Source organism: Podarcis melisellensis (genome assembly GCF_964234715.1).
Source record: "Podarcis melisellensis genome assembly, chromosome: 2".
Classification (NCBI taxonomy): Eukaryota; Metazoa; Chordata; class Lepidosauria; order Squamata; family Lacertidae; genus Podarcis; species Podarcis melisellensis.
Window position 1 is genome coordinate 35,850,717 of NC_138529.1, and position 17,161 is coordinate 35,867,877.

The following is a 17,161-nucleotide window of genomic DNA, read 5'->3' on the forward strand; positions in this document are numbered from 1 at the left end:
ATAGTTAAGTGTGATGTCCAAATGTGGCCAAAGTAAAAATGAATTACTATTATTCTGATAAGTTTGGGTCAACATTCCAGCTTATCCTTTTATCACCTTCGCTTTAAAAACAGAAACAAAAACCACTTGTACCATGTAGTTTCCTGATTATCAACTATGACACATAGTTACAATGTTTGGGGCTTTTTAGCTCATGCAAAAGGCAACTGGGGCATCTGAAACAAATTACGTATGGTGTCAAGAAACTGGATAGTCTCACAGTATTAGAACCTGGGATAATCCATTGAAGCTGAATGGTAGGAGATTCAAGACAGACAAACTTCTTTACACAGTAAGCTATCCACCCTGGATAGCTTAGAGGGTGAATAGACAAATTCATGGAGCATAAGACTATCAATAGCTATACTGTACATTATCTCCAATCTCCAATATGCCTCTGAATACCAGTTACAGAGGAGCACAAGTGCTAAGGAACTTCTGTTTTGCTTGTGGGCTTGGCCACTGTAGGAACAGGATGCTGGCATTTAACAATGCCTTGCCAGCTCAAATACAGTGGTACCTCTGGTTACAAACGCTTCTGGCTACGGATGCTTCGGGTTACGAACTCTGCTAACCCAGTAGTAGCTGCTCCTGGTTGCAAATTCTGCTCCAGGATGTGAAGGGAAATTGTGTGCCAGAGGTGCGCACACAGCGGGAGGTCCCATTAGTGAAAGCGCGCCTCAGGATAAGAATGGTTTCAGCTTAAGAACGGACCTCCGGAATGAATTAAGTTCGTAACCAGAGGTACCACTGTATAAATAATTTGGTCCATCGGTTTTAGAGCACAGCGTTGACATTACAGTGTAAGCAATGGCAAAAGGGCAAATATTTGGTTTCTCTAGTCAAGTGCTCTATCATCTAGACTTGGAAGCAGCACCAAATGTGTGGATTGGACAGTTAAAAATGAATACTGGTCCTGTTCCACCTAACAAGCACATACTGCAACCAAGAAAGCTTGAGGGTGGGGGAGAAGAGTGATATAAAGGCCCCAGTGTAGGGAAACCTTTCAACGTGTATGAGCTGAGAAGGCGAAGAGGAAGTAAGCAGGAGCGGCAAGAGCTATGAGCGGCAAGAAGTATGGTCTGTGTGAGGATGGGAAGGAGTGCCAGTGTGCAGGGACGCTGCGGGATGCACCAGAGGAGAAAAGGACCCAACAACAAAGACGGGAGGAACTGCGGGCAAGTAAGGGCAAGTTCTATAGCTAAGGACCTGTGGGAATCTTGGCGTGCAGTAACAACTGTCATTTGAAATACGCTTCGATGACAAGCTGATTTTTGACTTTTCATTCACTACTTTACCTTTGAGAAAAAGGAGCCTTAAAATGAAAAGCAAAGCCAAACAAATATCTTGCTGACTAGCAAGCGCAAGCGTGCCGACATTCAAATAACTGTCACTCGAAAGATACCTTACCTGTCTAGAAGAATTCAAGTTTTGCATGCCCAGCCCTGAGGCAATCCCACCCAGGGTCTGATTAGGGAGTGCACTGTTTGAAAGGGGGAGCTTCAGGCTTGGTGAAGGCAAAAATGGTGAAGTAGTGGGCTCTTCCACTAGGCCGCCATCCTGATTGAAAAAAGAAAGGGTGAGCTGTGTGCAGTGTCCAGGTACAGACAGTGCACAGAACAGTTTCCCATGGAAATATAAGTGGAACATGGATGAATAAAAGTTCAAAATATTGTTTAAAAAGGCATGAAGAATATATAATGAAAAGTATGGGGTGGAAGGGAGAAGAAAAAGAGAAACAGAATTTAGATACTGTTTGTCTTTACTTTTCGCTTTGCATTTTGTAAATCTATAACTGAACAGTATTCTGTAGTATGAAAAATGGCAGGCATAAAAAGGGATGCTTGTTGTGACATTTTAAAAATAGGAATGTTACAGGGCAACCGATCCCTTGCCTCAAGAGGAATGGCAACAACACCCGCACAAGACAGACTTCTGTCTGATCATTCCTTCCATGCCCACTTCATTTCCTTTCTTTTCTCTCAATTACAAAATAAAACAAAAGGGGAGGGGTTGGAGGACAAAAGGACATTCAATTCTTCTGAAAACCCTGAAAACCCTGATTGCATTTTTGGAACACTGCCATAAGCCAAAGTGGAAACAGAGTTATGAAAAAAGTTAGCAATTACAGGAGTTTCAGAAAGCTTTCTTCACTGATACTTTGGTAATATACATAATCAACAATTCCAATTTTAGGTAGTGTTCTAAATTGCAAATCAGCTGTTGAGAAAACTTGTTCCATTAATCTTCTGTGTCATCTACAGTTAGGTACATGACAGACATTAAACTATTTTTAAACATTAGCATAGTAATCAGTATGTAAACAAACATCTGCTATTGAATGCAGGTGTATAACAATTTATTTTTAAATCAGTTACCAATTTGAGGGATGAGGAAGATGACAAGGGGGCTGCTATGTTGACAGTGTCCTAGTCTGAATGCCATGTTTTAGAGCTAAGCAGAATTTTCAAAGAATTATGTATTGTCAACTGCAGCCCCAAGCATATTCCAGTTTATATGCATATAGGTTTCACTGGCATGAGTAGGACTTGAATAAGTGGGCTGAATTTTGTGTCTAATTCTTCAGCTTTGTCATAGCATAAACAAAAACCAAATTGTAACCCACCCAACCCAACCAATTTCCAGCTAAAAAATTCTTCAAAGAATTGGGAGCAAGAACATCCCATAAATTGGTGAGTTCATACATAACACTTCTAATCCCTCAAGAAAAATAAGGTTATCTCCTCCCTCCCTTGCATGCTTAAGAGTCAATTAAGTTTTGAACCAGGCAAGCCATCACCTCAGTGTTATCAAGCTGGTTTGTGCATATTCTCCAAACTATTACTGGAAATCACAACTTAAAGTTGGTTCCTGGTTCTGGTTTGAAGGTCAGCCACAAAACATAGTTTGCCGATTTGGATGAAATGGCAAACAACAATTTGCCTAAAAGATGGGAAGGAGGAAATGCCATACTAAAGAGGAAGGGGCTTGCACAAAGCTTATTCCCAATCATCCAAACCATGGTTTGGAAGATTGGACACAGTATATGTGAAACAATCCAAAATATCAAGAAGAAAACCTTACAGCAGAAGCTCTAGGTGGAGGAGGTTTGGGAAGTAATCTCATCTGTCTAAGTCTGTCTAGGAGGCCATCTTCTCCTAACCTATTCTAGGGGTATTCTGCTCTTCCCCCAAAAAATGCTTTTTTCTGTGTATAGCTAGTGTCTTTGGGGTTTAATGCAGGATAAACACAGTGGGCCAGTGTCAACATAGGCTAAACTGTGATATAGTGTTACAAATTCATGAGCCAGGATACTTCCGACATTCATCAAGTGCCAGTTCAGAAACATCTGCTAATCACAATCCCTTGTTATGTCATACTCGAGAAAACACTGTGCAAATGCTAGTTAGTGAGCAAGCTGGTATCATAAACTACAATTAGGCTCTGGGTTTGTCTGAAGTAACCAAAGTTCTTAGAGTCATAATGGTTAATTTAACAACAAAAGAGAAAGTTTTCAATCACCTCTTCTTGTATGCAAGAGGAGAAAAGGTAGAGTGCATAACTTGTGCATGTATTTCCCCCCCTTAAAATGTTAAGTGGTATATTAATTTTGTAAATAAACAAACATTGTAAATGGTTCCTGGGGCTATTGGTTCCTCCCCTTCCTCATGGTTTCCCCCATCCTACTGACATACAGATGTCTTCTGAAAACTTCTTTATTTCAACAAGCCTACCTAGATGTATAATTTAGTTGGGTATATTTGTTTTAATTTTATCTGTGTTTTATTGATAATTATCATATTATGTTCACTGATTAGAGGTTTTTCTACATATAAAAAAACCCCTGAACTGCAGCAATCCATGAAGTTGGCAATCAGCCCCACACATGAGCTCAGAGGCCCAAGTACAGAATGTAGCAATTACAAGTTTCTTTAAATAAGAGGCTCTAGCCAGTGGGATATATGTTCCGAGACCCTCAGCTCACATGTGTGCCTGCCTGTCTCAATCTCATTCTTCTCAACACAGCTAGACAAGGAGAACAATTAGGAAGGGAAGGAGCAGGTTATGTTGGGAGGCACTGAAGATCAATGAGAAAGGGATGAAAGTAAGTGATAAGAACAGGCATAGGCAGACTCGGCCCTCCAGATGTTTTGGAACTACAACTCCCATCATCCCTAGCTAACAGGACCAGTGGTCAGGGATGATGGGAGTTGTAGTCCCAAAACATCTGGAGGGCCGAGTTTGCCTATGCCTGGACAAGAAGGACAAAGTGAGTCCTTGGTGAAGGGAAAGAGTGTGTGTGTGTGTGTGTGTGTGTGTGTGTGTGTGTGTAGACTTACTTTTGAAACTGAACAGCAGGAGCCACAAGAAAAGGAGGGAGTGTGGGAAAAGGGGACTGCAAATTTAATCTGTGTGAGAGAACAGTGGAAGAGAAAGTGAATGTGTGAGTATGGTGTATGCTTCTGTATGTGTGTGAATAGATGGCTGGGGATTTCTATGTGTGAAAAGAGAATGAATGGATTTTTGTTGGGGTGAGGGGGAGGAAAACAGAGGTGTGGCTGCACACTTTGGGCTTTGGCCCTGCCCATTGCCCTCACATGGTCTTCAGCCACTTTTTCTCACAATAAATGCAGCTCTTCACTTATAAAGTGTTATCCACCTCAATGCTAAGCTATTGGCATTACATCTGAACTGGCCTACATTTATCAATGTGCAGTGTCTGTGCTGTGGAGCAATTAATATAGAAGTAAGAACAGGGGCTTCTACTGCTACGCTGTGCCTGTCTGGAAGAACGATAGTAAACAAAAGCATGTCTTTCCCGCCCCCACTGGTTTAGTATCACAGACTGCAGCAGGGTGCTGAGCAAAGGTTCTGCCCCTTGTGGAGCCAGATTATTCTCTGATGCTTAAATATCCCCTTCCGCAGGCAAATATTCTACAAGTAAAAGCCTGAAGTCATGTGGAAAAAAATCTCAATTTTGCTGTGTACTTTGCAAATAATTATAGCTTCACGAGTGTATGCATGCTCTTTTGTTAACTTGCTAAAAGCAGTAATTTTACAGCTAATTTGCATCATCTTCCCACCCACTCACTCAGAAGATTATTAAGTGTCAGGGAATAGCCCATGTTCCTAAAAAGGGTGAAATATTGTTCCGTGCCAATCAAACATGAAATATCTGTGGAGTCCTAAATAAACTCCTGCTAATACAAGTTTTTCTGCCAACTCCTTGTAGAGGCCCATGAAAAGTTTCTTTATCAACCAATGTGATACTTAGTTTAGTGCTGGAAGGTCCTGAGGGAGGACACAGACATTTTCTAATCATATCCCCAAGGTCTTTCAGCTCAACATGTTTCACATTCTGCAAGAATATCCGTCATGCTCCACAAACTGCAGCTTGCATGACAGTAACAGGTTCAAGGATTTCTTCTGTTCAGGTCATGAGCTGTTTGCTATCCTTTCTTGCCTCTTAAGCAGGAATACTTTTCAGTGTCCTATATATTCCTTCTACACAGGATTGGTTTGCTCTAAAAACCAAGGTTCCTATTCACATACAAAATATTGTGTAATGCTTAAAAAGTCATTTGGTCTGAAGTTTGGCCTGAAGAAAGCTAGTACATAGCTGGAAGAAGGAGGAAAAGCATTCCTCAGAAGGGGAAAGTGGCCTTAACACTTCAAAGGCCAAAGAAACAGAAATGAGAATGAAATGTTTTGTTGTGATCCATACTCCATAGTCTGATCCACAACAGAACTTTCAAGTATTGTATTTAGGTGCAATCCACCCCTGCACCTTTATGTGCTAATGCCACATAATAATTATTTTTCCAAGTTATGCTCCTGGTTAACAAGAAAAACTTCCCAAAAGTGTCCTATACCAATGGAAAAGGAATTCTGAGCATTTTCAGACTCAAAGGAGCCCTTCTGTTCACCAGGGGCGCAAGTCTGGATGGAACACATGGTATTCATTTCTTGTGTTTGCAACCCTTAAAAACACAGACAAGTTTGATACTGTACCTAGAACTGTAAACTGTAGAAAAGCTGGTCTTTTCATAAACAAATAAAGGCACTTGCTAAGCATTTAATAATTTTAGAAATAACGTTTGGGATGCATATGATGATTACTTTATCTTGATGTCTCAATTACAGACTCCAAAAGAAATGTTCTTCCTGGATTCTTATTCTCTGGAGCATTACAAATTGCCATGGCCAGAGATGGGATTTTGGATTTGGTAGATGTGTCAGTGCAGTGTTAGTGCATGTGGTGCCCTCCAGATGTTTTTATTCTACAACTTGCATCATCCCTGAGTGTTGGCCATGCTGGCTGGGGCTGATGCGAGTTGGAGCCCAACAACATCTGGATGGCAGCCCATTGGTTGCTCCTGTACTAGAGTGTCTAAGGACAAACCTGTAAGAGAAGCTCCATGTAGTGGCTGGGCCTTTTTTAATTATTCAATGTATTTGGGAATGTTTAAAAACTATTACTGGTGTCTCTCGATTACTTGGCAAAAGACAAGAGAAATAAATTATGTTTTTCATATTTCACATATCCACACTGCAAGAGGATGTCTCAGCTCAATATTAAAAAAGATCTCTGCCTTATGGCAAGAATGGGAAACCTGTGGCTCTCCAGATGTTGTTGGACTCCAAATCCCATCAGCTACAGGCAGCAGGGCCAGTGGTCAGGAATCATGAGCTGTAGTCTCAACAAGGTCTGGAGGCCCATAGGTTAGCCAGCCCTGCTAGAAAATAACAGCTGGAAACAGCAAGTGGCGATATTGTGCTAATGCCAAATGTCTACACCTGCAGATGAAATAGGACATCTCACTCTCCAGTAACTATGCTTTCTTTTACTAGTAAGCTAAGAAGTAAAGGGAGCAGACTCATGAGGCAAAACAGTACATCTACCTGCCCCACCCACATTTTCCAGGTTAATCTAACTTTTAGAGTTTCTTCCCACTCTGCTTCCAGAGTGCTGCACCTACCTTGTCAAGGAAGGTGGGGCGGTCCATGGAAGACTCTTTGGAGATCGGTGGTGGGCGGCAGCCAAGGGGTTTGGTGACCATTCCATTGTAGTCAGCCACACCCATTCCACGCTTGTCCATTTCCACCTTCTTTTCCAGCAGAGCACCTGCAAAAAGTAAACACAATATGAAGACACCAAAGAAAATGAGGGAAATGTCCCTAAATCAAGACAAAATAACTGTTGTACTGATACAACTATTGCTACACTCCCACTGATATTAATACACTTCATACTTGAAATTTAAAATGCATTTTGTCTTTTAAAACACTAAGATTGACACTCGATAATTTACAACTAACTCGATCCTTTGACATAATGCTGCTGGGAAAAGTGATGCGAATTTCATTATAACAGATCAACCCTCGCAGATGTCTATTTCAGTTACAAAAATACTTACTCATGGCCTGATCTAGATTCATACTGTTACTCTTCAAGGCCTCTTCTGCTGGCTCTCTCTGCAAAAATGAGAAATTGCATTTTTTCACAACTATGAAACACAATGTAGATTTTACAAGAACTGTAAAACAGGTGCAAGGGGAGACATACCTAGAGCTTTCAAACCATTCAACTGGTTGAAACAGGAATTTTGCAATCAAGTCAGTAATATATATGTAAAATTTGGAGCGAGATGGATTTGCTAGAAGCCATGATTCGGAGCACCTTACACCAACTACTTCCTCTCTTAAGACATCATAATCTGATGTGCTGATTTTGGCTGGGACTTATGGAAGCTTGGGTCCACCAGCATCTGGGGGGCTACAGGTTCCTCATCACTGCTTAAGACCATGAAGCCAAAGCCAGAAGAAATACTAGCACATGAATATTCCTGGACTAGAACCACATGATGGATGAGCTAGAAATTTACTAAATAAATAAACAAACCAAATGTTACTCACTGGGAAGCCCATGTCTGTGAGCTGTTTTATCAGACGGTTCATGATCCAGGCCTCATCTTGCTTACTAGATGTCTTCATGCCCTGAGAAAATGAATTGAGAGGAAAAATGGAAAACTTTTAAACAAGAAAACCCTACACTCAATTTAATTCAACAGGACTTACTTCTAGGTAACAGTATATAGGATTGCAGTCTAAATTTCTTTATAAGTTACTTTAAAGCTGGAAGTGGAAGCTTTCAGATTTACACAGATCTTATTCTATTATTCTTATTAATCTTTCTTATACAGTCAGCTGAGAAAGATTCCCACCTGTAAACCTCTTTTGCCCCTTATTTGTCAGAACTCATTCTGACTATGTGGTCTTTGCATAAATGTTGAAATACTGCAAAAATCAGATCTGTTTGTGTCTGTAAAGAACATGTGACTGACATCTACACCAGGGTGCAAAGGAATCTGTTAGGCAGGGCCACAGCATATCAACTGATTCTCTAGTCCATTCCAGCTTTCCAACACCATTTGAACATGACAAGTGATGGTAACTACAGGATAACAATCTTATTGTAGTGCTTTTTGAAAATGATGACTTTCATACTTTTATAAAACAGTTTGATAAAGTATAAAAAAATAAGTGCACGAACCATCTCATCTTACTGATTTTTATAACCCAGCTGTGCTTAGTCCTACCTTTTGAAGTCCTTTCTTTGGAGCATTTCCCCAGGAGCTACAAGAGGAATTACTCTCTTGTGAAGCAGTATTATTCCACATATCTCCTTCTTCATCTTCCCACTGACTTGTACTGAGATTTACTTCATCTCCACCACTGCCCCAGCCTTCTTGCATAGAAGATTTAGAAGCTGTAGGAGGAATGGAACATTTCAGTTGACCTTCCTATACTTTAAAATCAATGGGCTTCGTTCACATGTATGAGTCAAGACTTAGCACAAACATGTGGGATCTCGCTGAGAAGGTAGCAACCACTTTGCTCCTCCTTCCAGCACTGTTGCACCACTGTGAGCCAAATCATGGCTTGGCTTAGTGGCTTATTCATCTGAACCTAGGCCTTTGATTTGTCTCATTCCAGACAAATCATGAATGAAAAGCCATTGTTCGGAGTGAGAAAAACCACGAGCCTGGGTTCAGGAAACACACTAAGCCAAATCACAAGAAGCTGATAGCAGGAGTAATGTGGCCACTATTCCCTCTCTAGGACCCCAGACGCTCAGATCACACTAAGCATTATGTGCGAGTCAATATATTTGGATTTTTTTCCGAGCTTGTTCTGTATTTTACTGCTACATCTATTTGGAGAGCTTATGTCTGAATTAATAAAAAGAGCATAGGTTATACATGTTGGCCCGTTGTTTGTTGTAGAAGTGATCAAGCAGAATACCTGTTTAAGCTAAAAAAAAGTAATCTGTATGAAAACAGAACTATAATTCTTCTTGCCAACTCAGCCAAGACAAATCAACACACACACTTACCTGGTTTGCACAGTACTGGGGCAGCAGCTGGTGCACTTGCTCTTCCATATGACCCTGCTGACTCAGCAGAGTTATCTCCCCACCCTGTACCGCTGCTGGGAGGCTTTCCCCATGCTGAAGTGCCATTATCAACTGCAGCAGAAGGGGAGGAAGGCTCTCCCCATGAAGCTTCAGGCTTTGCATGGATAGCAGGCATCTCTCCCCAGCCTGCTGAAATCAGAAATGGGGGGACATGGTTAGAGGAAACAAAGAAACATAAAATCAACTTTTCAGACTACATTTCCGTAAATCGTTACATACATACATACATACATGCATAGCTATGGACAACTTTTAAACATGAAGCAATTGGGGGAGAGAGGATTTAATTAAGACAGACGCATTTCATTTCCTCTTCAAGAAAGTATATACCTGTGCACAGTAAGAATAACTTGCTGAAATTGTGAAGGAAGTGGTGCCTGCATCATAGTAAGAAACAGCACCCGTGGATTCTTTTGGATGACTGAGTCGCAAGCATGCCCTACCTCCTACAAAATGCCAATTGATTATGATAATATGACACATCATATCAGATAAATGAAGATGTAGACCGCATAGTGCCCTCCAGATGTTATTGGATAAACTGCCAGGGGCTGATGGGAGATGGACACGGACAATATCCGATAGGTACTATCTTGGCTACACCTGGAGTAATGTGTGTCTTGATAACATATATGAAGCAGTTATTAAATCTGGGAACTAAAACCAAAGTGGTTTTTAAAGAAATTAGATGATTGGACCACATACTGAGTATGCCTTGATTTGATCCAGAGCAAAAGGTTACTATCACAGTGACAGAATGTTGTGTGTTTTACAAGGATAACATGGTCACTGGAGGAAGGAGTAAACATGAGAAAAGTAATTTACAACTTGAGATCAGATAATAATCAGAGTTTGCATGCAGTGACTATTTAAATTATTATTGTATTACATAGGGAAGACTCCCCCAGCTTTCACTTATTGTTATGAGCAGTCCAAAGAACACTGTCGTTGGGCAGCATGCAGATACTGCAAAAAATGAAACAAAAGTCCCTGATCAGGAGCCAAGGATGGACTGAGTTGGCTATGGAACATGGTATCAATGGTATCAAAAGTGAATGACAGAGCAGAAGTGGCAGAGTTGCTCTTCCACTGTCCCAATGAAGGTTGCCTTTCATATATACTGTAACCCTTCACATTGAAAACAGCTCTTCCATGCTACAACTAGGTTTGAAAACACTGTAGCCAACTGAGGGCTGTTTTCAAGCATAATTGCTGCATTGGGCAGCTGCAGCTGGGGAGAGGGCAATCCTCCCCATCTTTAGTGTTCATGATCACCCCTGGCAATTAGGTTTGAAACAAGTTGAAATGCTTTCCCAAAAATAGTTGCAGGGGGCATGATATAGTATACACATGTGTGCTATGTGTATACTATACGGCCGTGTGTGTGATGTGTGAGAATGTGGGGTGGTTGCAGGAAGATCATCGTTACGATCCACATTTGCTCGTCCTTTTACAGAATTCTGTCTATCATTCACCATTATCCTCAGTTTCTTACAGCTGATGTATCTTTGTTTAGGGTGGCTTTCTGTAATTTACCACTAAAGAAGCTTTGAGGCAGAAAAAAGGTCCTGCACCCAAACAGAAACATAATAATTGCTTTGAGCCATCCTACGTTCCTAAACAGCTTGTAAGCTGACTAGGAGTTGGCATCTTAATGATCAGCCCTTCCTTCTCTAGTAAAATCCTCATGCTTCTTTTCCAAAAGGAACCTTTACCACAGGAGGCAACGCTGCAAGGTCAAACATCATGCTGCTGTTTACCAAAGCCTGGCTCTGATGCAGTAGGTCTGGCTTGGTTAATCACAGACAGCATACATCATTCCACTAATCACCTGGCCGCTAGCCAATAGTGGAGGAAAAATCACTTGTTAGCTTTGGGTCTCAGACCTGTCTTTTTTAAGATAAGTCTTCTCTAAGAGCTGCAGCATGTTGAAGTAACATGATTAATTTTAGATTCTTATTTTGAATTTATTTTCATGGCAGACTTCAAAAGATCAGATTCTGATCTTCTCTTATTCAGGCACAAAGAGAAAGAAAATTAAGGCAGAGCTATCTAGAAAATAACATTTGTTAACTGTGTGTGATCTGGGAGCTGTGGTATTGGAAGGTGTTTCCCCATGAGTTTGGTTCAAATCCTTGTTTAATGTTCAAATCAGTAAGTCTTTATCTCCAGGTCTGTGTGTAAAACAGGAGTTACCTCAGGGGTATCCTTACTGTAAGGATATCTGATGGGGGAGGGAAACCTTTGGCCTGGCATGGGTCCCAATTTGGTCCCCGAGGCCAACTTCCCCAAATCATGGCCACCTGCCCTATGTATGTGACACCAGGTGTGGGGCAGGTAGAAATGTGGTTAGACTGGGAAGTGTCAAGGTGCTTTTGCCTGCTTTTGTGTGGGGTGGGGGTGGTTCTGAGCATTGCCAGGTTGTTTTCTGTAACCTGGGTATTTTGTAGTGCTCATACCAGTTCTTAGATTTCCATATGTACCCTTGGGCTCAGAAATGTATATTGTGTAATACACTAAGACAAGGGTAGCCAGTGTGGTGGACTGCAACTGCCTTTATTCTTGACCACTGCACACACTGGTTAAGCTAACAGGAGCTACTCCTGCCCCAAGGTATTTTATGGGAGTGAAGCTAACTGCAAAGACTGTGGAGGAGCTACCCCAAGACTGTGGAGGAGCTACTGGGACTAGCGAGAGGAGGGGAGGACCTGTGAAATAGCAAAAGCAGGCAAGCAGCCTAAGATAGGAAGATAGAAAAGGAGAGAACTGAAGAGTGGATGCCAGATGGAGGTGTTTGTGTAGCGGAGACTGGAAAAAGAGTAGTTGGTTCATAAGGCATGGGGAACTTCAGAGATAAGGAAATATAAAGTTGAAAAACAGATTTGAAATAGCCAGCCCAATCTTTGGCTGGATGCCTCTCACATGGAGTTAAAAGGCTTTCCCTCATTTCTGCTTTCATCCTGTGGTCATATATTGACATACATGTTGGCATAGAAGAAATTAAGTCTCATTAATTATTAGAAAGGAAGCTAGAATGCACAATTTAAAGAGCTCTGAGTCTTTGCAACAGTACATTTAACCTCAAGCTGAATACTGCAATTTCCACTGCAACATGTATTCATTTATTAAGTACAAAGAAAGAGGGACCAGCTTCCCTGGGTTCTCTTTAAATTCAATAATAATGATTAATCACTACCAATCTGTAATGTATAAGCCATTTTGTTAAATACATTGTGTTTTGAGCCACACAATGTTATGTAAATTATTACGCACAACAAGGGAGTTCATGCCCTGGCAAATTACATGTAATTACATGAAAACAATAACATGTGTTAAGACACCCATAGTTTGTAAAGTTCTCAAGAGATCAAATCAAGTGCAAAAAATTGCAGTGTTGAATATGACGGCAGTTAGTTAGAAAAATCTTTAAACAGTAACTTGGGTATTGCTGACGTTTGAATCCCTGAAACAATTCAAACTCCACTGGGGGTTTCAGAACGGTTATGTATATTTGCATTTCTTAAGTAACACACTCTCTCTCACATACTACCTTCAATCCAATGAAGCATATTACTAATGATATTTCATAGGCTCACAGGATCAGATAGCTGAGTCTCTTTAGAAGTACTGCATTGGAGGATGATAGTGGGAGATCTCCACTGGGGATGAATTTCGGCATGATATTTCTTCTGATTTTTTAAATAGCCCAGTTATTTGTGTGTCATCCCTCAAAATAAACTGACTCACTACTGGTAGAAGGCATTCCTTGATGACCCAGACAAAGAACTATTCCATAACATTAACCTGCTTTCCCCAACATTAAGGCAGACTTATTTTTTAAAGGGCTACACGTCTGGTTAATGATAGGGTAACATAGTTTATTTCAGCAGAGGCCTATCTGTTGCCTTCCAGGTGTTGCTGGACTACAACTCCCATCATCCCTGACACTGGCCATGATGTTTGTGGCTGATGGGAATTCTGAGTCCAAAAACATATGGAAGGCCATATGTTAGCCACCACTCCTTTATTTCATTGTAGCTAGAAAGTCAACAAGTAACTGATTTATTGGAATTCAACAGTCCCAATTTTAAGAATCCTGGAATTGTAGAGTTGGAAGGAACTCCTGAGGGTCATCTAGTCTCAACTAAAGCATCCATGACAGATGGGCATCCAACCTCTGCTTAAAAACCTCCAAGGAAGGAGTGCCCACTAGCTATGAATTCCCCACATGACCTGGGACAAGCAACAATGTTTACACTTTATAGATACCTATGACTAAAATAAAAGTATGTGGGTGCTTTTGGATCCACATGTATAACTAAAGGTGGATAATATACTTCATAATTTTGTTTACATCCCACAGATACACTGTAATTGAATTGTAAGAAGATATAATAGAAGGGGAAAGCTCATCCTGCAAGGGGCACTCACCTCTCACTTTGTTATGTCTGCACTATTGCTGAAAATAAGCCAGAGAAATGGCTTTCTTATCTTACAGTACCTCACCAGGACAACATCCTTACTAGAGGAACACTTCAAAGCACAGAGGAAACAGAGGACAGACAAAGAGAATAAATCATCGGGTAGACAAAAACATCAGTAAATGAAGGGTTTTGTGCTGTCATCTTATTTGCTGTAACTGTTTTTGTTGTCTGTCCAGCCCAGCTAGGATAGAAAGCCAAAGTGGCATTAATCCAGGTTTTTACTTTTCTATGCACATATAGGCTTCATTTGTTACCATGCAGGGTGCAAACTTCCATTTCAAATGTGGCTATATAATGTTTCAATAAAGATTTATGATTCTATACATGCTTTGGGGGACAAAATAATAACATAGGTCTATATATTTTAAGTTAGTTTGCTGTGTTTTACTATTTTTTTACATTATCTAGAAAGAAGGCTGATACTACGGAATAGTAGCCCCACACAATGAACTATAAAAGACCACAGAAATATTTAATTCTCAGTCAATGAGAAATTTAAAAAATCTTACATAAACAGCCTTTTTCTAGTGCAACTCTTGTAGCTTACAATATAAATAGATTCTATTAGTCACTGGGGGCATTTAAATGATTCAAAGTAAGAGATTTTCATGTCTTATTAAGGTCACCACATTACATTACTAGAGTTTTAAGTTACATTCAAATTGTGTTGTGTTTTCATGCTAGTTTCCCCAAACGGGAAGTACTGCTGAACTCAGCTGTGCAATTCATTAGGAGCTGGCACTGAAATAATGTTGTGGAGGAGAGGTGTAATCTCTTGTCCTTCACCATGCAGATAATCTGCCATCTGAAGTGTGGCTTCTCTGTAAACTCCTGGTCACACAGAAGCCTCTCACTCTGGGAGAAGAGGCATTTGTGTGGATGACCCAGCTCACATGGGTAGTTTTCTACATAATGGAGGTGAGGGGCTTATATTGGGGCCAAATCAACAGCAAGAATCGGGACTACCCCAAACACATATTGCAGATGAGCCTGAAAATCTCAGCTTTTCTTTAAAAGAAACCAAAAAGGTTTCTAGGCTATGTGGCTCTAAAGAAAGGCCTGTAAATATAACTGCACTAGGTAGTTGTGAGGAAAGATGATGGGCATCTTTAGGCATCTTTTGGATTCAGTCAGAGAGAAGGGGAAAACTCATACCTTAGCCCTTCTTTGTAGCTACCATTTATCTCCCTGTTACATACTGCTTTCTAGCCACCCCAGCTGCCTGTCTCTTCTACCTTGCCCATGAAAAGACCCTTTTTTCTAAGCAGGTGACTGCTTATGAGAGGAGTTCCAACATGCACCAGTAGAGCAAATCCACCCCTCCTGTCAATACATCCACACTGTATTGAGCTCCACACCAGCTCGCCCTGTCCCACAAGATAAGTGGCAGTGACACACCTGCTGGGAAGCTAGCACTGCAGCTTTGCCCCACTGGGTGAGTCGCTACTGCTGGTATATTACTATACAACTTGTAACAAATGCTGCTATTATTGATCCAGAAAAACATTGATTTAGAATATCTGGATAGCCTTGTCCAAGTCCCTCATGCTTATGTAAACTCAGCAGTCTGCACACAGTAATTTAGGGTAGTGGGGAAGAGTCATAGCTACCATTTCATTCAGCCATATACCATTGCTTCATTTATGGTTGAAAACTGAAAATATCAAACAGTGTTTTCATGGATGAATTCAACTGCTGATCCCTAAATATATGGAGCTGAGATTGTAGCTGTACCAGTTGCTGGCACTTCTGTGACTCAGGCTACTCTCAATCTCTATATCAACTCTGCCTTCTATACTGGCTCGTGGGAGAGGGCTGGCCGTTATTTGGGGCTACAGGGTTGTGACATATCCCACATAGGAACAGCCCGTACACAAGGGGCTGGACTGCTCAGTCCCCAGGGGCATTGTCATGTGTGTGTGTTTTTGTGAATGCATTTATAATGGATTTATCAATTGGCCAGGCATGCCTTAGCCACAGCACAATGACAAGGAGGGTCCAGTGCTCATATTATGGGGGAAAGGTAGGGGGATCTTAATGAAATCTACAAATCCCACCCCTCTGACTCTCCCCAAATTTATATCTATTATGACCCCCCACACAAATGCATTTTACAGGGTGAGTCCTTTAAAAGAGGCCCTGTGGATACAGAGTACACGTTTCACAGAGCCTCTTTTAAAAGACTCACGCTGTAGAACAGCAGCTGATGTGGTTAGCACAAAGGCAAGGGGACAGGATACATCTGCCCCTGTAACGCCCCACATCAGGGCAGACTGTCACAGCTGTTCCATCATGGTTCACAGCTGCTTGCCCACATGAGAAGCTTCCAGGGCACTTGGTAGGGGTTGAATCATGCCCACTTTGTAGAGATGTCCACATCCCACTAAAGGATTGAATATTCATTTTTAATGCTGATATGTCACTACTTATGAACTTCAGTACAGGTAGCTCATCTACCTTCATGTGACTATAAATGTAGTAAAGTCAGGAAAACTCAGGATTCTAGAGACAGGACTGATTATACGAAACCCTACCAAATCTGGTCAAAGGGTTACAAAATTTCTAGGGGCATGAGATCCAAGTACATAAGACATTCAGACTGGATAAAATCCCCTCCAAAAATATTTTCTTAAACATTATCAAGTGAAATAGAGAAAATGGCACAAAGACATTAAAATTTGGGGGGGGAGGGCAAGCATTAATGATTAGGAGCTGCATTCATCTGGTAGTGGTAAGTTAAAACTTGAGGACTGGCTAAAAGTACAAGGATTGTCAAAGTTTTTCTTCACTGCTGCAAAAAATTGTTTTTAAATACTAGGACAACACAAACTACAGCTAATTATTTTGTTCAGCAAAAAATAAAAAGTAAACACAGAGTTTTCTATTTCTTAAGACAAAAATCTCTTTGTATGAGATAATGAATAAAAACCACTGGTTCAACAACTAAGCAGCCTCTTGGGTAACAGCCACAATTGCAGAAATGTGTCTTTGGCAGGAGACAGCCAGAGTAACAGAAACAGATGGATAGTGTCGGAGAATGCACATCAAAGAGGGACAAACAGCAACAGAGCAAAGAAAGTAAATTCAAAAACATGATGAAATTATATCTTACCATATAATATTTTTGTAAGAAAAAAGTCATGCTGCAGTTTGTGTGGCT

General features: G+C 40.9%; 1 protein-coding gene across 8 annotated transcripts in view; it reads right to left on the bottom strand.

The window, feature by feature from the left end:
• The window catches only part of TNRC6C (trinucleotide repeat containing adaptor 6C), a 115,627-nt gene that overhangs the window by 28,135 nt on the left and 70,331 nt on the right, over window positions 1-17,161 (bottom strand). For 3 of the 8 annotated variants that reach the window (XM_081897437.1, XM_081897440.1, XM_081897443.1), the window contains 6 exons: window positions 9,437-9,646; window positions 8,640-8,809; window positions 7,957-8,037; window positions 7,458-7,515; window positions 7,020-7,165; window positions 1,450-1,623 (listed from right to left, as the gene is read on the bottom strand). In XM_081897437.1, the coding sequence (XP_081753563.1) occupies window positions 1,450-1,623; window positions 7,020-7,165; window positions 7,458-7,515; window positions 7,957-8,037; window positions 8,640-8,809; window positions 9,437-9,646 (839 nt within the window). The remainder of the gene's footprint in view (window positions 1-1,449; window positions 1,624-7,019; window positions 7,166-7,457; window positions 7,516-7,956; window positions 8,038-8,639; window positions 8,810-9,436; window positions 9,647-17,161) is intronic. The other 5 variants (XM_081897439.1, XM_081897441.1, XM_081897444.1 and 2 more) reach the window with 3 other exon arrangements.